Source organism: Desmodus rotundus, chromosome 5, assembly GCF_022682495.2.
Source record: "Desmodus rotundus isolate HL8 chromosome 5, HLdesRot8A.1, whole genome shotgun sequence".
NCBI lineage: Eukaryota > Metazoa > Chordata > Mammalia > Chiroptera > Phyllostomidae > Desmodus > Desmodus rotundus.
This window is the reverse complement of record NC_071391.1, coordinates 78,635,548-78,660,509: the sequence shown is the minus strand read 5'-3', so window position 1 is coordinate 78,660,509 and position 24,962 is coordinate 78,635,548. Positions and strand designations below refer to the sequence as shown.

The 24,962-nt window shown below is 37.3% G+C and overlaps 2 protein-coding genes and 1 pseudogene across 3 annotated transcripts in view; 1 reads left to right on the top strand and 2 right to left on the bottom strand.

Annotated features, from left to right (window-relative positions):
* NPAT (nuclear protein, coactivator of histone transcription) overlaps positions 1-955 on the top strand; it is a 68,808-nt gene extending 67,853 nt beyond the window's left edge. For both annotated transcript variants that reach the window (XM_045203958.3, XM_024570829.4), the window contains one exon: positions 418-955. In XM_045203958.3, the coding sequence (XP_045059893.2) occupies positions 418-495 (78 nt within the window). In that variant the 3' untranslated portion in view covers positions 496-955. The remainder of the gene's footprint in view (positions 1-417) is intronic.
* Positions 956-3,544: 2,589 nt separating this feature from the next.
* LOC128780866 (WW domain-containing adapter protein with coiled-coil pseudogene) lies at positions 3,545-18,117 on the bottom strand (annotated as a pseudogene).
* A 135-nt stretch (positions 18,118-18,252) lies between these two features.
* The window catches only part of ACAT1 (acetyl-CoA acetyltransferase 1), a 48,226-nt gene continuing 41,516 nt past the window's right edge, over positions 18,253-24,962 (bottom strand). Inside the window, exons 10-12 of the mRNA XM_024570743.4 lie at positions 23,625-23,689; positions 18,929-19,086; positions 18,253-18,532 (exon numbers count right to left, since the gene is read on the bottom strand). Of these exons, the coding sequence (XP_024426511.2) occupies positions 18,412-18,532; positions 18,929-19,086; positions 23,625-23,689 (344 nt within the window). The 3' untranslated portion in view covers positions 18,253-18,411. The remainder of the gene's footprint in view (positions 18,533-18,928; positions 19,087-23,624; positions 23,690-24,962) is intronic.

Below are 24,962 nucleotides of genomic sequence, written 5' to 3'. Positions count from 1 at the left end.
GTTTGGTACCTGTTGAAAAGTGCCTGTTACTCTAAAATCTTAGTAAAGCTTTCTAAGGTTTATGGTTTAGCAGTGATGGTCACTTTATAGAAAGGATATTCTGTCTTGTTTCATTCAGCATTAATATACTCTGGATTTGGAAAATGTCTCTTGTCCTACCTAAGCTAGTGCTAGAAGAACAATTGGAAGTATATTTTACTAACTTTGAATTTATTATATTTTTTCTCTACTTCTCCGTAAAACTGAAATAATGAACTGAAAAAAAATTGTCAACAATTTTAGTATATGGAAGAACCCAATTAAAGATTCTAAGTGTTTTAAAGGTTTTTGACCTTGTTTGAGTTCACTGTGTTAACTTGAGTTTATTTTTTCTTTCTCTTTTTTATTTTACTTTTCTTTTTCTTTTTTTTTTGACAGAAAAAGAAGCTTCCCAGTTCATTTCCAGCTGGAATGGATGTGGACAAATTTTTGTTATCCTTGCATTATGATGAGTAAACATTCTGAACATAAAAGAACAAAAGCTGTTTAAAACTCATATCCCTTAAACTGTGAGTGTAGGGAATGAGATACTTACAGAGTCTAAAAGCATGACCTGCACTTTCATCATACTGAAATTTCACTTTATATCTAAATCATGCTGTTTCAGAAGCGGCTTCCTAGTTTGTAAATAGATTTGCCTGGTATATTTTTATTTTGGAAAAAATTACAGAAATGTAAATAAAGCTAATCTGCAAAACTGTATAGCTTTGATAATTGCATATTGTACATATTTTGTAAATATTGTTGAAATAGAGGTTAAATCAACCCAATGTTCTTACACTGTGTTTTTTGACTTCTTATGATCCCCGATTCTGAGGTTTATTTGGAATTGTTTCTCACTGTTGGGGGGAAATAATGTTTTTCCTTATAAATTGCCTTTAGTAACTTTCCAACAAGACATTTAAAGACGTAGCCACTGAGCAGTACAAAAGTGATAACCACCTCAAATGGTAATAAAGTGATCAGGAAATAACAGTTTCGGTATTTTCCCTGCAGTGAATACTTTACAACCCCTTCTTATCATTGCGGTAAAGAGTATATTTCTGAAATTTATACTTCTTCTGGTCATTCTGGTCTCTTTGTTTTAAAGAGAGACTTCCATAAACCATTTGAGTGTTCTCATCTTTTGTTTATAATTTTCAAGATGTTTTACAGAACTTTGAGTGTTTAGACTGTTGAGCCATAACATGTTTGGTTCTGTACTAGTTGAGATTTCTTGGGATGTATATACTTTTCCCCTAAGTACTGGGGATTTAAAGAATTGCACTAATTCTTAGACCTCCTTACATAGTAGTGACCAATGCACATTTAATTTAAATCTTGTATTCTATTTTAAAGCTTATGTGGAGGATTATTTTCTTGTGTCCTTTTAGAAAGCCATGTCCATCATAAAAAGAGAAATCATAGTTTTATATTTTAATGTTTCTCCTAAAATGGGCTGTTAAATAACTATATCTGTGCTTAGATATAGTGTATTGTCTCTGTACTCCTTAAAATGTTATAAAGAGTTACTCTCAAAATGGGAAATGAGAGGTGCCTTCTCTGTATTAGACTTAACACATCAGTCAAGTTGATGGATTGCTCTAAACCTTTAAATGAGAACAGAAATTATAATTAGTACCTGACCAATTGTGCCTAGATATTAAAGTATGTTCTCTTAAGTGTTTACTGTTTGGTTAAATATTAAGCTTTTTTTTCCTACAGGTATATGTAAAAGAGTAATTTTCCTCAACTTTTTTTTTTTCTTTGTACTGGGCCTTTAAAAAACTAAATCTGCCCTACTCAAAACGTTTCTCCATGTGGAAATAACATCTTAATTGCCAACACTAACTGCAGAAATTTGTATTGTAAAAATTATATGATGTGGCAGTAATCTATCCCTAAGGAACTAAATATCATACAGTTAATGTTTATTTAATTCAGCTTGATACTGTAATACAGTTAGGTTTGAATAAATATTTTCACTAACTTAAAGTTTGAATTCCTTCATATTGGCAGTCATTCTCATTTAGATACATTGATTAAATCTCTTTGCAAGTCAATTCTTGCATACTTTTTCAGAAGTTCACATAAGGTTGAAAGTTACAGATTTTCTTTTCATTCAATAATTATGCATTCATATGTGCTGAGTACTAAGAATTCATATAAAATTAGTTCACTTGCTTCAAGATTCTTAGTTGATTGTCCAAAGACTTGGAGCCTTCATTTATGTTCAAGAGCAAAACCACAATCCCCATTTTACCTTAAAAGTTCAGGCATGCTGGACTTAATTGTAGTATTCTACCTGGAAACCTATTTTAGCAGTCAGATGCCTAGTGATGGCATTTTAGGGTTAAAGTATACCACAAAAAACTTGTAGCTACTTCTACAACTATTTGTAAGTATACGCTCTTTTATTTTGGACATTACTTAGTGGTTGATGTCAGTGTATGCCAAATTTGAAAAGTCTTATAGTTTAAATATTTAATTATTTTAGCCCTGGATATTGTTAAAACTCTAGCATGTTGAAACTGTACGTGAGAAAAGCATCCATTAGCATTCAGCCAAAGGCTAGATGTTGTGACTCTTAGGGAGACAGAGATTTAAACTTTGAGAGGAGTAATTTCAGTGACTTGTTACTACTTTCTGCTTCCATCCATTTCTCACACCACCGTCTTTCAGCCTTAGGCCCACCTTGAAGTTAACCAATGTTAACCAATGAAGTTTTGACTTCATTATTATGCCGCCTCTCTGAATATACTTTTTATGAACTTTGGTTAACATTTTGACATAGTTTACTAGTCTTTTTTCTAATTATTTTTTTCTACATAGTTGAACTTAAACTGTAAATATAACTTTCTAATACTTTTTTTACCTCAAATAATATGAAATATTTTCCAGTTTTTAGCAATTATTTTTTTAAAAAGTAGTGAACATATTTGCAAATAAGTATTTGTTTAGGTTATTCATTATTTCCTTGGGAGACATTTTAGTTGGAATTACCAAGTCAAAAATGAGTGGGTATTTTTAAAGGCTCTCAATACATTTTGCCAAACTCTGCCAGAAAATTACTTTAATTCCTGCCAGCAAATTGTCATTTTTTAATTTCTTACTAGAAATACATGTATATTCAGCTATATCATCATTGGTTTCTAGGCTGGTGTTTCTTGGTTTGTTAAAATTAGTAGTTAGCTCATAATCCGTATATAATTTGTTTTGGTACCTGGTGTGAAATAAGAATGTACATTTTTTTTCCCTAAATATCTTGACTCAGTTTAATTGGTTAAAATAAGTTTTCTCTTCCCCCATACATTTACTTACAATGCCTCTTATTTTATACTGGTGCATAATCTTGTATTCAAAATTCTAAAATCCAAAAGGCTCTTACCAGCCAGTATTTTTCCCTTAAGTTTGGCATCAAAACCCATTTCATGGCAAAATCTGACCTGGTTTGACATGAGACTTTGTGAGTCCTTATCTCGTTTGGTATAAACGTTCATATTTTGCTTGAAAAGCAATGATGTGCTTAATTAGGGTGAAATTTTAGATTCAACTTGGGGTTTTATGATATATACATTGTGTTACTTTTTCAAAAATGCTAAATACCTTAATTATGAAACCCAGCTAACCATAAAGATATAAAGTCAAATTTTGGACCTGTATTAAATTTATATAAATACAGCATATAATACGGTGTACAGATTATTTTGTGTCACTGATTAAATTATTATAGTTTTGTGTGCATTATGACTTATATTTTTTAAGTACTCCCCCTTTTTATACTACTTGATTAACTTTAGAATCACTTGTATTATTTCAAGTTAAAATTCTGTTGGATTATTCGTTTGGAGTACATTAACCCTATAAGTTACCTGATACTGAAAGAAAGAAATGATAATGGTAATATGGTATATATAACTGTTTTATAGTTATCGCTATCCTCATAAATTTCTTGCTAAACTGGGTATTTTGTTTGTTGCTATCATTAGGGAACTCTTCATTACTTTGTTTTAACAGATTATTGTGTTTTTAGTTAATGTAAATATTTTATGGAAGCATAACGTAGAACAAGTGTACAAGCCATTAAGTTCAAACAGTTCAATGAATTTTCTAAAAGTACACACATTCACTTTCTCACCCAGATCAAGAATACAACATTGCCAGTACCCCTAGGATCCCCTCATACTTCCTTCGCATAACTGCTGGCCTGAGTGGTAACTATTATCCTGACTTCCAGCACCATAGTTTCTGCTTTTTATGAACCTTGTAAAATGGATTCCTACAGGAAACAGTCAGTCTTGCATAAGTTCTTTTGCTCAACATGGTAAGTTACACTCATGGATATAATTTAGTCTCATTCTCAACACTGTGTACTCTCAAACTGTGTTTATCCACATTGTGTTACACCACAGTTAATCCATTTTATAGTTGAACATTTAGGTTATTCCCCGTTTGGAGCTGTTATGAATAGAACCTCTTGTATATTTTTGAACATGTCTTTTGGTGAATGTATTGCACCCTTCAGCTGGATGTATCATTAGGAGAGGAGTTGCTGGGTCCTAGGGTTGTGTATATCCAACGTTATTCAGGTTTTTTTTGTGTTTTTTTTTTTTTTTTTTTTAGTTTTCCAGAGTGGCTGTGCCAAATCATACCATCAACAGTGTAAGAAGAGTTCCAGTTGTTTTATGTCATTGTTAATACTTGATAATTTTGTTTAAGCCATTTTGAAGTATGTTGGTGTCACATTGTGTGGTTTTTTATAGCTTCTTTTTTTAATTGAATTTATTGGGGTGACATTGCTTAGTAAAACCATAGGTTTCAAGCATACAGTTCTGAACACACCATCTGCACACTCACATTACACAGCATGAACTCAGGACTCAAAGTCAAGTCTCTTTCTTCCACCATTTGTTCCTCCTTAGCCCTCTTCAACCTCTTTCCAGCCCCCTTCCCTCTGAAAATCACCATATTGTTGACTGTGTCTGCGAGGTGGTATTTTTTTTTTAATTGCTTAATCCCTACACCTTTTTCACTCACTCCCCCAGCGCCTCTCCCCTCTTGACAGCTTCCAGTCTGTTTTCTGGATCTATGGGACTCTTTCTACTTTGTTAGTGGATTTTGTTCTTTACATTCCACATATAAATGAAATCGTATGGTATGATTTGTCTTTCTCTGACTTACTTCACTTAGCATAATATTCTCCAGTTCCATTCACGCTGTTGCAAAAGGTAAGATTTTTTTTACTGCCAAGTAAGCATTTCATTATGTAAATGTACCACAGCTTTTTTATCCACTCATCTACTGATGGGCACTTCGGCTGCCTCCAAATCTTGACAATTGTAAATAATGCTACAGTGAACATAGGGGTGCTTATATTCTTTCCAATCAGTGTTTTGGGTTTCTTTGGATATACTCCCAGAAGTAGAATCACTGGGTCATAAGGCAGTTCCATTTTTATTTTTTTGAGGAAACACTACACTGTTTTCCACAGTGGCTGCACTAGACTGCATTCCCACCAACAGTGCATGAGGGTTCCCTTTTCTCTACAACCTCATCAATACTTTTTGTTGATTTATTGATGATAGCCATTCTGACAGCTGTGAGGTGATATCTCATTGTGGTTTTCATTGTATTTCTGTGATGATTAGTGATGTTGAGCATTTTTTTGTATGTCTACTGGCCATCTGTGTGTACTCTTTGGAGAAATGTCTATTAAGGTCTTTTGCCCATTTCTTAAGTGGGTTATCTTTCTTCCTAGCATTGAGTAGTATTAGTTCTCTGTGTACTTTGGGGATTAAACCCTTATCACATATATCATTGGCAAAAAAAGTTCTGCCATACAGTGGGTTGGTTCCCTATGCCTTTTGCTGAGCAGAAGTTTTTTTAGTTCAATGTAGTCCCATTTGTTTATTTAAATCTAATCCATTTTTTAAAAATTTTAATCCTCATCCAAGGGTATGTTTGTTGATTTTAGAGAGGAAGGAGAGAGGGAGGGAAATATCTATCAGTTACCTCCTGTACATGCCCCAACCAGGGATTGAACCCGCATCCCAGTTATGTGCCCTGACGGGGAATCAAACCCATAGCCTTTGGTGCCCAGAATGATGCTCCAGCCAACTGAGCCACCCAGCCAGGGTAAATCTTTAATCAATTTTGAGTTTATTTTTGTGTATGCTGTAAAGAGGTGGTCTGGTTTCATTCACATTGTGGTTTGGATTTGATTGTTCCTGATAAACTTGAACACTGTTTCAAATGATTATTGGCCATTTGGATTATCTCCTTTTGTGTAGTATCTGTTCATGTTCTTTGCCCGTTTTTGTATTGGATTGTGCCTTGTATTACTGATAGGTAGCCATTCTTTCTGTGTTCTAACCACAAGTCATTTTTCCAGATGGATAGCAGGTAATCTAAATACTTTGCCATGCTTTTCTTAAAGTTTTCTTGTTTAACCTTTTGTATTTTCAGTGATCATCTTTCTCTAATTGATAATCCATATGTATATCCTGTGAACCCAGCACCATATATTGAGGAAAGACTATTCTTTCCTAAATACATTGCCCTGTTACCATTGTCATCAGCTGGTAAATCTGTGTGTGTTTGGTTCTGGATTCTATCTGTTCCCCTAGTTTATTTTCTAAAGATCTGCCAGTAAGTTGCCATATTAATGACTATAAGAAATCTATTTATTTTATGTTTTATTTTATACTTGGGCCCCTCACTGAGGAACTCTATTGAACTGATGGCTTTCTTTTATGGTCAGTTTTTGTTTACTAAGGATATATCACCTTTAAATAATCATTTTCCAAATTTATTTCTTCTTACTACAATGATAAACATTTTCAGCACAACTAATAATAAAGTAGGCTTCCTTATCTTATTCCTCATTTTAATGGGAATGTTAAGTATAATGTTGACTTTTATTTATAGTCTTTTAAGTATGTACATTAGGAATGTCTTAAGTGCTATTAACAATATCAATTAAAATGTTTTTATTAATGCTAATACTGTAATCTTAGTGATTCTTCAAATATAACAAAATTTGATTTTTCAACATTTTATTTAAATGATTACTAATGAGATTGGTTTCAAGCATATTCCAATTTTTTTTAATGAATTTGAAAATTTCCATTTCTTTCTAGTTTATCTGAATATTGGAATGATAAATAGTGCCCAATTTAACATTAATGCAATATTTAAGTAAAACAATATGCAAAGCATTTAGGTCATTGTCTGGAACATAATAAGCATTCTAATAACTAGTTGCTATTTTAGCTGACAGAGTTTTTTATTTCTGTTTTCTGCAGCAGTTTGTTTAGAATGGGCAGTAACTGTTTCTTGGAACTAAATGACCAGTAAGACATCTAGGCCTGGAGATTTTTGCAGAAGAAAATCAGTTTTTTTCCCCAGATTTCTTCGAGGTTGACTGGTCTAGTAAGCTTTGAGCTTTTTCTGAATTAAATATATTTTCCTCTCTAATATTTACTTGTGTTCTCTTTAAATTAGACACAACTAATTTTTTTCCTGACAGAATCCCCTCATGTTTGACAATTGTATACTTTTCTGATTTGCTAACTTCTAATTCTTGGTTTCCTATTTCCTCAGTTCCCTTTTTATGTTTAACTTAAATTGAATAGAGAGATTTCTTGTTTTTTCCTTTTAAAACTATGTAAACATTTAATTAAGGCAATGAATTTAGTTCTATTTCAACTTTAGACATTTTCTTCAAGTTAATTACTTAGAATAAGGTAGCATGCTTTTTTGCTTACCATTTATTTGTTTTTATTTTGGTCAAAGAATAAGTTAAAATTTCAGTGAACGTTGCATGGATATTTAAAAATAGGTGTTTTGTTTATATAGTTAGAAAGTTTCATATTCAATTTTAAACTATCAAATCATGTCTGACGTTGCTTTTAAAACTTTTGTCATAAATGTTTAATTTCCTATAGTTATCTTGGTGATAGTTTTTGCTTCAATTGTTTTGGCATTACTGCTCAGGGTATGGTCTGTAACTGTCACAACTTTATTTTTTGCAGGTTTATGGAGATAAAATTAACAAAATTGTAAGGTATTTAAATTATATTGTACATTATGATGGTTTTCTCTACGTGTACATTGTGAAAGGGTTCGTTCCATCTAGTTAGTTGGCACATTCATCATCTCACCTAGTTATCTTTGTGTGAGTGGCGTTTGAGTTCTGCTCTGTTAGCAAATTTCAGTTGTGTAATACAGTATTCTCAGCTGTCCCCACCATGTCATACATTAGACACTCAGACTTGATTCATCTGTTAGCTGGTATTTTGTTCTGTTTTACCAACCTCCCTTTTTCTCCACCCACACCATAGCAGCTATTTTCTTACTCTCTGTTTCTATGAGTTCGACCTTTTTTAGATTCCAAATATGTGTTACCATGCAGTACTTGTCTTTGCATGCCTACTTCAGGCTTGATTTCCTCAAGATTGAATCATGCTGTCACACGTGGCAGGATTTCCTTCTTTCTTAGGGTGAATATTTCATTGTATATATTTACCGCATCTTTATCCATTCATCCATTTACCGCCACTTAGGAGTTTCCATATCTTGGCTATTGTGAATAATGTTATAATGAATATCGGACTGCAGATATGTTCTTGCTATCCACTTTTTATTTCCTTTTGATATATACCAAGAAGTAAGGTTGCTGAATCATGTATTTAATTTTTTGAGAAACATTAGTACTGTTTTCCGTAATCACTGCACCAATTTACATTTTCACCAACAGTGCATAAGAATTCTCTTTTCTTGTCCTGGCTGGTGTGGCTTGGTGGATTGAGCACCTGATTGCAAAGCAAAGGGTTACCAGTTCAATTCCCAGTCAGGGCACATGCCTGGGTTGTGGGGCAGGTCCCCAATAGGGGGCACTTAAGAGGCAACCACACATTGAAGTTTCTCTTCCTCCCTTCCTTCCCTTCTAAAAATAAATAAAATCCTTTTTTTTAAAGGAATTCTTTTCTCCACTTCCTCATTGACACTTACAATCTTTTGTCTTTTTGATCACAGCCATTCTAACAGGTATGAGGTGATGTCTTGTGGTTTTGATTTGCATTTTCATGAAGACTCATGTTGAGCACTTCTCATGTACCTGCTGGCCATTTTTATGTCTTCCTTGGAAAAATGTCTTTAGCTTCTCTGCCTGTTTTTTTTTTTTTTTTAATTGTGTTTGTTTCTTTTTGCTATTTGGTCACATGGGTTATGTATTTTGGACATTAACACCTTATTAGATATGTTTTTTGCAAATATTCTCTCCATTCCATAGCTTGCCTTTTCTTTGTGTTGATGATGCCCTTGGTTTTGCAGAAGCTTTTTAGTTTGACACTCCCTCTTGTTTATTTTGTTTTTATTACCTTTACTCTTGGCTTCAGATCTAGAATATCATTGCCAAGACTCATGTCAAGGAGCTTATTATACTTTTTGTATTCTAGGAATTTTAACAGATTCAAGTTTTAAAACTTTGTCTTTAATCCAGTTTGAGTTGATTTCTGTGTATGATATAAAATAGGGGTGCAGTTTCACTCATTTACATATGGCTGCCCAGTTTTCACAGCACCATTTATTGAAGAGACTGTCCTCTCCTCATATAATTCAGCTCCTTTCCCATAAATTAGTTGACCATATATGCATGGGTTTATTTCTGGGCTCTCTGTTGTATTCCATGCAATAATATGTATAATAATTCCATACTATTTCAATAACTATAGCTCTCTAATTCTGGGTCTTATGTGGTTCCATGCAAATTTTAGGATATTCCATTTCTGAGGAAGATGCCATTGTTACTCTGATAGGCATTGCCTTGGGTAGTTTGGGCATTTTAACAATATTCTTTCAGTCCAAGAGCACAGAATATCTTTCTGCTTATTTCTGCCTTCAATCTTTTATGTCTTATAGTTTTCAGCATATCTATTTTTCACCTCCCTGATTAAATTTATTCCTACATATTTTCAATGAAATTGCAAATGGGATATTTGCAAATGTTACAGTAGCAGTAGTGTTTTTTGTTTTTTATATAACATCTGTACTATAGGAGAGATTTTTAAAAAATATTTATTTTTAGGGAGAGGGGAAGGGAGGGACAAAGAAAAAGAGAGACACATCAATGTATGGTTGCCTCTCATGTACCCCCAGCCTGATACCTGGTCTGCATGCAACCCAGGCTTGTGCTCTGACTGGGAATCGAACCAGCAACCCTTTGGTTCACAGGCCAGCCTCAGTCCACTGAGCCACACCATCCAGGGCAAGTTTTTGTTTAATATACCTTAGGAAAACAACATACAAAGCTGAACTTCTCCACCATTGCAGCTAACAGTAGGAAGCTCCAATTATGTACATTTAGCATTTTGTGATGGCTAAGAACAGCAGTCAGCACCAGACTTGAACAGGTAGCTGCAACACAGACATCCTTCAAAATGAAATGTCATTATAGCAGGACAGGTACACTAGGGCTTAACAAATGACAACCACTTGGGAAGTGACTGTCATTCTTATTGAATGTTTTATTTCATTAAATATCTTACATATATTTCCTGTTACTATGCTTTAAACAAAACCTCCCTTAAGGACTTACTTCAATTAAGTATCAATATTCAAGAATAGTTCTGATAAAGAATCCCCAAGTAGTTCAAATTCCATTATGTATTTGATCAGAGAAAAAGAAAAGTAACTGTATTTTCACATTACTACAAAAGATAACGATTCACATTTGTCTCGCTCGTTTCTTCCCCCTCCTACATCCCTGTTCATTGGACCGCCCCTTACATTTGAGCATTCAGTGTACTCTCAGCACATATGCCCAGTATTTTTAGGTCTATTCCATTCTTACTGGGTGTAAACAGATTTCAATAATTCGTACAAGCACGTGGGCTATGTTCAGTCACTGTAATTTTAAGCTCTTGTACACAGGAATGAAAAGGTTATAGAAAAGTACCATAGCAACAGTGCCTTAAGGAAGGAGAAAAAAAGAGGTGCCTTAAAAATGGATAAAAGCAGATCAAGTATTTCAGAGGGAAGTGGAACATAAAATGAAAAAACATTTCTCTACAAAACAATCGATGAAACAGTGCTCTTGATCAGGCTCGTCTGGAAACCGTTGTTTTGCTGCTCACGTGGTTCAAAATGATATCTCCTTAGACATAGATTGCCCCACACTTGGCACTGAATTTTGGGGGAAAAAATTTTTTTCCACACAATAAAGTAATCCCCTCCCCTTTTTTTTTCTTTTTGTAAAAAGGCTCATTTTGCAGACATTTATGTGTAAAAGCCTAGGTTACTTCCACAGCATTGATTAGTTTGGGCTGGCTAAGCTGTTACACATGGCTTCCCGTGGTTTCACTCTACAACTTCTACAAAGCAAAGAATACATCTACATTAAGTCTACATTTCAAGGGTTTTACAAATCAATTTTGTCTCTTTCACCTGAATTAACTCAGTCTGCCATCCCCTTGTCATTTATTTTGCCTGGCTTAACAGTCAAAAGTCTGCTGAAAATGCAGCTGAAAAATACTAGGATTGGGCAACATCCAGTGCTGAAAACCACCTATGATTATTCACATCTTCACACCATGAAGGAATTCTGACTTTTTAGCTTTTTGAGTTCCTCTGTTTGTTGTCTCAAAAATAGTATCCTTTGCTCTCTCAAAGTGGCTTGAATTTCACATACCTAGAGTAAAGATCTTAAAGTTTTTTAATTGAGTACAAATTTCAGACATGTGAACATTCCCCATGTTATAGGCTTCTTGCAGTCTTTTTTTAAATCTTCACCCCAAGGATATGTTTTTGTCTATATTGATAAGAGAAAAAAAACAATCACTTGCCTGCTCACACACCAACCAGGGATCAAACCCACAACCTTTTGGTGTGTGGGACAACACTCCAACCGAGCAACTCGGCCAGGTCTTCTCACAATCTTGATGCCTGCTTGTCAGCATGATCTTCAGGCCATTCTTGAACATGTTTTACGAGACTTTCATTGAAGTGTGCTGCTTGCAAAGGTGTTAATGAACATGTATTCTGAATAGATGAACTCCGTGGTACAATTGATGCATTTCATGCATTACTACCTGAAGTATGGTTTGAACCAGGTGATGGACTTCTGGCAATTTTAGCTCTGAAGGCTTGGGGGAGAAACTGGTTTATGATCCTGTGGTTTGTCAGCAGTTACAGGATGCTGCGGTGTGGCCAATTGTGAAACTGGTACTTAACTACTGGAGTAGTAATCTTTCCTTGTAATGAAACAGGAGGTGTACTAATCAAAGGTTTGATAGGGACTGTGTTAGTTCAGTACGCTTATCCTCGGAGACACACAGGATCTTGGGGATAATGCATCAGACATGCATTGGAGACTGATTAGATGGCTGGGCTTGTGAGAGAGCTGAGCAGCTCAAGAAATCGAGAGGTGATGTTGAAAGCTGATGGTACAGCAGTAAAAAAACATGGATTACAGACTGCAATGAAGCTTGTGTCATTAGAATTAAGTTGCAGTGTAGCTTGTAAAGCAGGAAGCAACTGTCTGAGATTTGGATCCCCAAGCAATGGAGATATGGGTGACTGTGGAACGGGAGACACAGGGATTGTTGAAGCTGATGTTGGAGGTGCAGGTGTGGCATTCAGTCTAGAGGAGGAAGACTGGGAAGAGTTGTGCAAGAATGTCATACAGACTTCTCTCCTGATAGACTCTCCATTTTCTGTGCAGGGATGGTAGATGTGGGTGTAGGCAGTTGGGATTGTTTTTCTATTTCTTGATTCCAAAATACAGATAGATTTGTTTGTTTGTTTATTTATTAAGATTTAGTTTCTGCATAAAAATCAGTTCTTGGGGGATTCCTCTGTTCAACCCATCACTTAAAAAAAATACACCTCTTTTTAGCACTAAAAGGGACAGTTAAAAGCAGCAAGGTGTTTCCTTGGGTCTCAGCATCTGGAAGGCTCATTGTCTCCCCCTGGAGAGACTACATATGGTGTGTAGTTTCTTAGGTTGGAAATGCTGTCCTTGAATCAAACAGTTTTTCAGAAGAATGCAAATACAGTCATCTGGTCAATTATCTGTGCCTGATAGCTTTAAAGTCCCCTAGATCACAGACATCAGAGGCTTGCTGGTTGTTTTCAGCAATAAAAAAACTCTGGAAAAAGACTAAGAAAGAGCATGGTCTGTGTTCACAGTGCTGTGAGGCGGAGCTGTGCAACCATGAGAGCACACACCAGCTTGATTTTTTTTTTTGCTTTAAACTCAAAATAGGGATCCTGTGTAATTTCAAACCAAACTCCTCATGATACTTAACCTAATATCATTGTGCCAGATTCTTAAAAGGACATGTGCTTATTTTTAAAGTGATGTTGTGTGACACAGCTACCCCAGTCATGCTCCTGGCGGGGGGGCAAGAAACCCTAGGACTTGATTTATTAGCAACATTAATTGATTTTTACAACACTGAACAGAATTTATAGACAGTCACAGTGGTTTTGAAATTCAACATGATTCAAAGCAGGATAATTATTGCTCCATTAGGAAAGACCCCAAAAATACCATTACCCATGTATTTTAAATTATATTGTGCTATTGAAATTGTCCCAATTTTTTCCCCTTTGTCCCCCTCTACCCAGCACTGCCCACTTCCTCAGGCAGTCCCCCCACCATTGTTCCTGTCCATGGATCATGCTTATAAGTTCTTTGGCCTCTCCGTGTCCCATACTGTACTGTACATCCCCATGGCTATTCTGTAATGAATAGCCTGTTCCTACTTCTTAATCTCTTACCTCCCTATCTATGCCCCCACACCCCCCTCCCATCTGGCAACCATTAAAATGCTCTCTGTATCCATGATTCTGTCTCTGTTTTTCTTTGCTTAGTTTTTTAGATGCAGTTGTTGATGTGCATTTTTTGACATTTTGTTGTTAATAGTTTTGATCTTTTTCTTAAATAAGTGCCTTTAACATTTCATATAACAGTTAGACGACGATGAACTCCTTTAACTTGACCTTATCTGGGAAGCACTTTATCTGCCCTTCCATTCTAAATGATAGCTCTGCTGGATAGATTAATCTTGGATGTAGGTCCTTGCCTTTCATGACTTTGAATATTTCTTACCAGTCCCTTCTAGCCACCCAGCCAGGGTTAAAGTCTACACTTTTTTACTCTTCTCCCCAGACCTTCATACTGGAGTTGTAAGTGATATGCTCAACACCATTACCTAAGAGCATTCTGAATTTATCTATTTTTCTTTAGCAGTGAGAATTACACTTTCAAATGTTCGGTGTCCTTTTGTTTGAGGGTGAAGTTTCACGAATATTTTTTATAAGGCCAATATACTAGTAGTGATGGGCTTCAGCTCTTGCTTACCGGAAAACAGCCTATCCTTCAGTTTTGAAGCACAGCTTTGCTGGTAAAGTTTTTTTAGTTGGCAGTTTTTTCTTTCAGCACTTGGAATATATCATGCCACTCGCACCTGGCCTGTAAAGTTTCTGTGGAAAACCTGCTTATAGTCTTAGTGTGCTTCCCTTGTGCATAACAAATTGTCTCTTATTTTGGCAATTTCATTATGTATCAATGTGGTGTTCTTTGCGTTCTTTTTTGGAACACTCTGGGCTTCCTTGTGTGGATTTTCATTTCATTTCCCAGATTATAAAAGTTTTCAGCCATGATTTCCTAACCCTTTCTCTTTTTCTGGGACCCTGTTAATGCATATATTTGTCCTTTTGATGGTATCACACAAGGCCTTTAGCCAGTTAACTGTTTTTCTCCTGATTAGATGACATTCTCTGCCCTGCCTTGAGTTCGCCGATTCTCTTCTACTTGAGATAGTCCAATAGTGAACCCCTCTGTTGACAGAAAAACATGGATTCTTGTATATGCCCTGACTGGGGATTGAACCTGCAACCTTGGCATATCCAGACAATGCTCTACTCATCTGAGTTCCCCGGCCAGGGCTTATGCATTATTCTAATCTGATTGAGCATGTTTATAACCATCAATTTGAATTTTTATTAGGTAAGTCACTTATCTTTTTCATTAAGATCTGTTTCTAGAGTGTGTTTTATTCTTTTATTTTGACCACTCCTCTATTTCTTCATTTTCCTTTACTCTGTGTTGGTTTCTGTGCATGAGATAAAAGAGCTACCTCTCCCAGTCTTAACAGAGTGTTCTGGTAGAGGACACAATCAGCCTGGCCAGAGCTCCTTAATCTTTTATGACTGTCCGTGGTGCCGCCTTTGTTCGTAGCGGTTCCCAGTAGTTGAAGGTGTGCCGAAACCTGTCAGTGGCCTAAAGGGAGGATTGCAGTGAGCACCTACCTACATGCAGGCTGATTGGAAGCTGTACCCCACCAGGCAGCAACTGGGAAAATATGTAGTTAGGGCCCTTCTGGGGATACGGGCTTTTTTGCCCGCTCCCTTGGCCCAGGGCCCGAGTGTATAGCTATAGGTGAAGAAGGGACATGTCCTGCACCTATTAATAACTGCTTCTTTGCTTTAATTTTTACTGGACACTTGTGTGCAAGGCCCTGTTGACTATCAAAGCTGGTGATTCGCGGGTGTACTCCTTGGGTGTCACCTGCAAATCTGTGGTGTCAGACATGTGTACCTGCTCCTTCTGGGGAGATATTGGTGATTTGTAATGGTCTTGCTTCAGAATGGAAGGTGGCACCTGCTGGCTGCCATGTTCTTCAGGGAAAATAAGATCACAGTCAGCTCCCAGTTGTGTGCTAAATTTTCGTGTACTCCTCTACTTCTCTTTGGATTCTCTATAACTATGAATAGTATTTTCTTCATACAGAATATGCCTTGTCCTATTTTAAGTTTAGAAGTCAGCCTTTCTTTTTACTTTATAACTGGGTTTTTCAGCTCTTCTATAGTAATTTAAGATATAGCACTTGTTTTTATTTATATGGGCATTTGTGTGTATGTAGCATATACAGTTGACCCTTGAATAACATGGGTTTGAGTTGTGTGGGTCCCCTTATATACACAGGGTTTCTTTCAGTAAATACCTGTCCTGGGAGTCAGTGGATGTGAAGGGTTGCAGTGACCTGTGCTACTGCATGTAGGGCACTCGAACATCATTAGGTTTTTTTATCCACAGGGGGTCCTGGAACCAATCCCCTGCAGATACTGAGGGACAACTAAGTTCTTGGGGAATCAAAAGTTGCATGCAGATTTTTGACTACACAGGGGGTCACAAACCCCTAATCCCTGCATATTTCAACGAACTGTTAAATTTCCCTACATTACCACTAACTAACCTTCATCCCCAGCCAGTCCTTAATCATTTAAAAAATTTTAAATTTTCACATTCCTGAATTCTTAATTTTTATTCTTTGTCATTTTTCAAAGAAACATCACAGTGCTGTATTTTCTAAGCTCTTGTGTCCCTAAACACCTTCTAGTGTCTGCCACTCTATGCCATTAAAAACACTATGCAGCCCTAGCACATGTAGCTCAGTTGGTTGGAGCATTGACATCTAAACCAGAAGATCACAGGTTCGAATCCTAGTCAAGGCACATACTTAGGTACAGGTTAGGTCCCCAGTCAGGGTACAGACAAGAGGCAAGCAGTCCATTTTCTTTCTTGCATCAATGTTTCAGTCCCTCACTCCTCCTCCCTTCCCCCTCTCTAAAATCAATAAGCATGTCCTCAGGTGAGGGTTAAAAAATACTATGCAGATGTTGGTCACCTGTCTTCTGACATTCACTATAATAGAAGTTAAGTCTGAGCCTACCGATTTTTCTACCTCAATGTTTGAAGAACTATTCTTCCTCACTCTGTTTTCTCCAGATTGTCTTCGCATGATCCTGTTACTTTTGCTAATGAACTAAGACCTTCAACATCTGCCTGCTCAGCACTGAAAAAATAACTTTTAAAAATTATATTGTAATTTTGTATATTGTATATTGTAATTATTGCTTCAGAATACCATTTGCTTTTATTTCTTTTTAAGAAATACCACTTATTGGCTCTATATCTTTTTTTCATTTCCTCTCTTTATTTTTTCCTGTATATTTTTTTCCCCAGAATTGTCAAAGAGCTTTTTAGACATTTTCAGGTCACTGAATTTTGGATGCATTGTTAATTCTGCATATCGTCAATGAATTGTTCTAATATATTTTGGGTTTCCTTTTTTTCATGTATTTTACTAGTTCTTAGTACAGTTGGGCAGACACCTAGAGTACAGAGAAGCTAAGCATAATGAGTTGCATGGCCTCTGGAGTGACACTGCTTCAATTTGAGTCCATCTCAGCTACTTACCAGGTATTTGACCTTGGGATTTATTTAGCCATCCAATGCCTCAATTTCCTTACCATCTAGTATGATAATAGATAATAATGGTACCTACCCTCTTGAATTTTTGTGAGGATTAATGGAGTTAAAACAAAGAAAGCTTCTAAGAAAGTACTTAGCAAAGGAGCCACAAAAGTTAGCTTTGATTACCATATGGATATTTTGGAAAGTTCACTTGGACAACAAAACAGTATTTTTTTCCCATGATTGTCTTTTTATTGCTTCAAAGGTAAGAATCCACAGTGAATTATTTGCCAAGAGTTACGTGTATAAATGACATTTCTGCCCCTCCCCTCTCCCACTACTGTCAGTCAGCTTCCACTTGAGCAGGAGCTTTTCCTTCCCAGAGCTGCAGCTGCATGGGTGTGCATAGCCCCTGCCTACAGTGTGCTTTGTTCCCAGATGAAATGCAATTGGAAATACCTGGGCTGCATTTTATCATGTTTAAGAACCGGCATTGTGGAGTATTGAAAATAGCAATCCCTTTCCTTTATAAATCCATTCAAGTGAGCAGTTTCTACCTTCTTTCCCATTCTGTGTGTTGCTGTAGTAATTAAGAGCTCAAACCCCAGGATTTTCTCAGCGTGACCCCACCCCAAATCCTGAATGCTGAGCTTATATGAAATTATACCCACCTAGACCTGAGCACATAAGTTTCTCCTTTTCTAACAGCATTGCAGTCACTGTGACTTCCTAACTAATGGTCTGCGGCCCTGCTAGCTTGCCCACTCCAGCCACTCTCGCATTAAAGAGTCTACTGAATCTAAATTAGCTACAGATGACATTCACTCGATTTATAAAATCCTAGAAAACGTAATTCATTCTCTACAATGGAAGGCCCTGGCTACTTATAAGTCACTAAGTTTACACACTGGTATTTCAAATGTTATAGCTTTATAAAATAAAAATATTAACCTTTGGAAGAGTAACAAAAATTTAAAGCTGAATGAAGAAAAAATTTATTTCAAAACATTTTGGGATTTGGCTTTTCTATCTTACTTTTTAAAGTTAAATAGAAAATAATAAAAAGCGATACATTATTTTGAGTATAAGCTGACCCAAGGAAGCCGGTCACGCTGATTACAGAGGTTGTCTTACAGCTTCTGGATCAGAATGGCAGAAGCACCTCCTCCTCCATTGCAAATGCTGGCAAGACCATACTCTCCTTGCTTCAGAGCATGAACCAAATGAGTGACAATCCTGGCTCCAGACATCCTAGGATTAAGAAAGCATTTTGGTTCTTTAATAAATTAGAATGTATAAGTAACAAAAAAAGGTACTATTCCAAATTAACTTTTTAAAAAGCTTATTAGCCTTTACTTATAGCTGAATTTCATTACTTTTCTTAAACTTGGGAGAGTTGTTTCAAGAATGGTTACAGCTTTTTTAAAAAGTCTAAGCGTAGACTTTAATCTGAAATCTTCAAAATAAATACTAATTTTCAAGAAACAAATATTACAGATCTGTGTTCAGTGTTCAGTCCTATCACAAATGGTGTGTGCATTGTGAAGGGCGGGCAGGAAGTCTTTAACACAGAGCAACAGGACTTACCATGAAAGACACACAAAGGCAGCCGTTAACCTACTTACTTTTCTTTAGGATTGTACCTACCCAATCGGGTGTCCCAGAGAAACAGCGCCTCCGTTGATATTCACTTTTTGAGGATCAATCTGCAGCATTTTAATGTTTGCTAGTACAACCAGACTAAAGGCTTCATTGATTTCCCACATTGTAACATCTTCTTTTTTCAATCCTGCATCTTTAAGAACCTAAAATTTTTTTTAAATATAGATTACATTTCAATAATCAACAGTCAAAACTTCATTGTTTTGCTGAAATCCTGCAATTTGGATTAAATTTTATTTTTTCAGTTACATGTGACATACAGTCCTATATTGGTTTAAGATAAGTCTGGCTAAAGGTTTATCTATTTTATCTTTTACCTGTTCAAAGAACCAGCTCTTGGTTTTATTGACACTTTATATTGTTTTTCTAGACTATTTTATTTCAGTTCTGATCTTTTTTTAAGATTTTATTCATTTTTAGAGAGAGAGGAAGAGAAGGAGAAAGAGAGGGAGAGAAACATCAATGTGTGGTTGCCTCTCATGCACCCCGTACTGGGGACCTGGCCTGCAAACCCAGGCATGTGCCCTGACTGGGAATCGAACTGGCGACCCTTTGGTTTGCAGCCCACACTCAATCCACTGAGCTACACCAGCCAGGGCTCAGCTCTGGTCTTTATTATTTACTTCTTTCTATTCACTTTGTGCTTTGTTGTTCTTTTTCTCATTCCTTTAGGTATAAGGTTATTTATTATTTTCTTGTTCTTCGAGGCAGGCCTATATTGCTATTAATTTTCCTCTTTGAACTACTTTGACTGTGTCTGTAAATTGAGTCGTGTTTTCCTTTTGATTTGCCTGAAGGTATCTTGATTTCTTCCTTGACCTTGTCGTTCACTCATTCATTGTTTAGCAGCATGTTATTTAGCCTCCACGTGTTTGTGTTTTTCAGTGTTCTTGTAACTGATGTCTAGTTTCATACCATTGTCACTAGAGATGATGCTTGATACTTCAATCTTCTTAAATTTATTGACATTGTTTCTTGCTTAACATAGTCTATCCAGAAAAATGTTCCATATGAACTTGAGAAGAATTTATATTGTTACTTTGGGGTGACATCCTTAAAATATCAATTAAGTCCTTCTGTCCTAATGTGTCACTTTAGTCAACTATTTCCATGTTAATTTTCTGTCTTGATGATCTACCTATTGATGTCACTGGGGTGTTAAAGTGCCCTACTGTTACTGTATTAGTGTCAATCTCTCCCTTTATATCAGTCAACACTTGCTTTATAGCCCTGGCTGGTGTAGCTCAGTGGATTGAGTGACAGCCCATGAACAAAAGGGTTGCCGGTTCAACTCCCAATCCTGGGTTGTGGGCCAGGTACCCAGGAGTGGGTGTGGGAAAGCCAGCCACAAACTGATGTTTCTCTCCCCTTCCCCCTTCCTTCCCATCTCTAAAAATAAATAAACTCTTTTAAAAAGTATTTGCTTTATACTTAGGTCTGCCTATGTTGGGTGCATAGATGTTTATGAGATGTCTATTCTCTTGTTGGATTGTTCCCTTTATCATTATGAAATTCCCTTCTGTCTGTTACAGCACTTCAAAGTCTTTTGTCTGACATGAGTATTGCTACCCCAAATTATTCTTTTTACAATTTACATCAAATATCTTTTCCATCCCTTTATTTCCAGACTTGTATTCCAAATCGCTGATTTGATCCTCTGCTTCATCTAATCTAATGTTGATTCCCTGTAAATTATTCTTTATTTAATTAGTTGTATTCTTCATTCCTGATTGGTTCTTTTTTTATGGTTTCCCTGTTGGAAGTTCTCACTTACTTCATATAATCCTCTCATAAGTTAATTTAGCATCCTTATAACCAGTGTTTTGAATTCTATATCTGATACAATGCTTGTCTCCATTTCATTTAGTTTTTCCTGGAGTTTTGTCCTGTTCTTTCATTTGGGTCATATATCTTTGTCTCTTCATTTTGGCAGCCTTACTGTGTTTGTTTCTGTATATTAGGTAGATCTAGAACATCTTGTCTTGGCAGAGTAGCTCTATGTGGAAGGTGTCCTGTGGAGCCCAGTCTCCCTGGTCATCTGAGCTAGTTGCTCCATGTGTAGGTGGTGTGTGCCTTCCTATTGTAGTTCCACCCTATTTACTGCTGGAAAGTCAGTAGATGGGGTTGACCCTTATGAGGCATGGACATGACTACAGCAGACGAACTTTTTTGCAGGGGCAGACTCCACAGAGCAAGAGTTGCTTTAGTGGAACTCTGCTGCCAGCCAAGTCCACCCTTTGGTGTGTCACTTGTGGAGCTGGTTGGGTGGTGCTCTGGCGTGGTCTGAAGCTAGCCAGCAGGTGCGTTGGTGCTGGAGGCTCTTAGGAGGGACTCTGGTGATGTCAAGGTCAGCCATCCTTTGTTCCTGGCTTCATGCTGCCTCGTAGGAGGTAGAGTGTCCTGCAGTTGGTTGATGCTTTTACTGGGCTTGAAGGCACTGGGAGAGGCCATCTTGCAAACTAAGGCTGTCTGCCACTAGTGTTGGGTATGGGATCCGGTGGTGGGCACAACAGTGAGCTGAGGCCAGCTGCCACTTGTACTTTGCTTGTGGCTGCTTAGTTGAAGCTATATTTCACGCCAAGACTGACCATTCTTTATGCCAGATTTAGGGCTATCTAATGGGTGTTGAAATTCAAAGTTGAGAATAATCACTTCTGCCAGTCTTGGCCATTTAGCAGGAAGTACAGGGCACACTGAAGCCAGATGATGCTTGTTTGGGTTTTATGGACCTTTGTGATTTAAGGTCCACAGTACAAGCCAAGGTAAGGCACATCTGTGGAAAAGCTGCTGGAAGAGATTCAGACCACTTGCATGATTTAGGGGGATGGGGTCTCAAGGACTCTCCAGGTCAGGGTGAACAATGTTAGCTAGGTTCATGGAGAGTTCAGTTTGATGCCTTTCTGCCAGCTGTACAGAGGGAGGGCTCAAAGGAACAGAGGTGCCTCCCAATACTTTCATGAAAAGCCCTGCCCCTCCAGCCCTCTTCCTGCTTCTAGTCAGTTTAATTCCTCCCCATGTGTCCTGTTCTGAAGCCAAGAAGTGAGATTGTAAGCAATCAAGTCCACACACTGGCCCTGAAGAGGAACACCTAGGAATCCAGCAGCCTTCCCTCTTAGTTACTCGCAATCCCCTGATTTTCACAGCCAGATGTTATGAGGACCTCCTCTTCCTGGCCCTGGGGCCCTGGGCTGGGACCACTCACTCCTCAGAAGGGACCTGCACAGCCGAGGTATCGCTCCAGGATCTACCCATTCAGTGTCTCCACTCCTGCAATAGTCTTGATGTAGCTGCTTCTGTATTATCTGTAGTTATAAGAGTTCTGTTCACCTAGTCTTCAAGCAGTTCCCAGTGGTGGTGGTTCTACAGTCCAGTTGTAATGTTCATGTGGTTGTGGGAGGAGGTGAGCACTATACTTACCTACTTCACCATCTTGACCAGAAATTTGGTTTCTGTTTCCTTCTGGTGCAAGAGATACTTAAATATGGAGTCTCTTAGCTTCCAGGAAGAATGGCCCTGTTATTTTCAGATTTTAGTTTCTCAACTTACTGCATTTTAATCAAAGGATTTTATTTGCACTATCTTATTTCTGTTTTGGAGAGAGAGAAATGGTCTTTCAAATAAAAGAGGTATTATTAATCTGTACTGTTGATATGTTAATGTGTTTATGGCATTTCTTTAGCTTCTGCTTTGTAAAAGTTGCTGTGGAGTTATTTGAGGCACAGATATTCAGAGTCACTGTAACTTTAAATTATTCATTTAAATTATTTTATCTCATTAAAGTCTTGTTAAATATCTTGTTTTGGTAGTTCCTCATAGGTAGGAAAGTGTTGTGACGGTAGTGATTATCTTTATAAAATATTGCTAGTGCCGTTTTTCTTAGAAGTTTTTATGTTGTAAGCAACCATAAAATCAACATGGAACTATTCCTGACCCTTCCTGTCTTCCTCCATTGGGCTCAGCTGTGGAGTTCAAACAGTTCCCTGTTCCACCAGCACAGGACACAGTGTGGCACCCAAGTGTAACCACTTCTCTAGCTCTCAGAATCTCGCCTCCGCCTCCGTCAGGCTTCTACCTCCAGAATCCAGAACTGCTTATCACCCTTGCTTTTCAGTGTGATACATTCCCTTGCAATGGTCTAACTGCCCCTTTCTGAGATCTGCCAGCTCTGGACAAGTCATCACTCCCCGCTGTTTCTGACCCTTCTCTACCCATAATCTCCATTTATTTTTTTTTAATCTCAGTGCAGCTCTCAGAAGTTCACTCTCTTGTATGAGGTCCTTTCTCTCCTGAAAGAGTATACTCAGTCTTCTGAGATGCCTCAACACGAACCTCCTCAAGGGCTGTTTTTCATGTGACTCACTAGCAGTATTCCATGGAGGATTAGACTGACAAATTGGATTAGGTAGGGTCTCTGTATCTCTAGTTTTACTGTAACACCCGCTCCCAACAGTTCCCTTTCTGGATGGAGACCTCTTCTTGTAGTAATGAGTAGTTACTTTGAATTCTAGAACCAGGACCCTCAGCATTCCCTTTTTCTCTCTGCCATACCAACCTCCCACTTTGTGGTTACAAGTAATTCAAGCTGTCTCTATGCTTTTGGACATGAATAACATTTAAAATATAAAAGCTGCAACCTTGGTATAAGCAAACCAAAAGCTGGCAGAATGGGGTATGTTCTCACCTTAGGTACAGCATAGGCAGGTGCAACTGGAAAATCAATAGGTTCTACAGCAGCATCAGCAAATGCTTTATTAAAAAAAAAAATGAAGTTTTAAAACTTGTTTTTATAAGCACCCAAAGCAATATCTAACAGCTTTATATATAATATGCAAAAACACAAGTTACTTAACCCCTGTAATATATGTAAATGTAGTTCTTCCTTTTCTAAGATTCTACACTTTATAAGCTATTGATTTTCATGAGTGGGGGTTGGAGGGATTTGCCTCCAGGGACACTGGGGTCACCTAGAGTCATTTTTGGTTGTTGCCGTGGGTACAATGCCACTTTATGTGGTAACTAGTGGGAAGAGGCCAAGGATACCTACAATGTACAGAACAAACCCCAAAACAAAGAATTACTTGTTGTGAAAGGTCAGTTGGTAGTGCTGAAGTTAAGAAATCATGATCTAAACCAGGGGTGTCAAACTACTTAAGGAGTAGCTACTGCATTTTTCGGACCATAAGACACACCTAGGTTTTAGAGGAGGAAAATAGAGGGAAAAAAATTTTGAAGCAAAAAATGTGGTAAAATATTTAATAACATCCTTTAAAAGCAGAAATCCTGTAGCGAGCCAGGTAAGCTACATTCAGACTATAAAACGCACCCCCATTTTCCTCCCAAATTTGGGAGGGAAAAGTGTATCTTATAGTCTGAAAAATACAGTACATTTCTACAGTCCTAAAAGTATTTCGGCCCATTAAAGACAACCGTGAGGCTGCTCTGGCCCCCTGGTGAAAATGAGTTGGACACCCCTGAACTAAACAAAGAATAAAATGCAGTAACAAGGGTTTTGTAAATTAGCAAAATATCTGTTTAACTCATTGTGAAGAAAGCAAGGCAGATTTTACAGCTGACAAGAGGTTTAAAGTGACTGAGGCTGCGCCAAGGCCACGGAGTTAATGATAAATGCCAGAACATCCAGATTTCATACTTCTAGACTCCTAACCCCATGTTCTTTTTATGTACATGGGATTTTATCTGGCTACCTTTCCCGATAGTGCCAGTGTAAAACGTGCACCACGTATTGTCATTCTCATATTATAGGACAGGAAAATATTTTTAAGCTTTTATATTAAATTATAACAAAAATATTAAAGGAGTTTCTTTAAGATTTTATTTATTTTTAGAGGAGAAGGGAGGAAGAGAAATATCAGTGTGTGGTTGCCTCTCACATGGCCCTCACTGGAGACCTGGCCTGCATGTGCCCTGGACTAGGAATTGAACCGGCAACCCTTTGGTTTGCAGCCCATGCTCAATCCACAAAGCTACACCAGCCAGGGCTAAAGGAGTTTCTATCTCA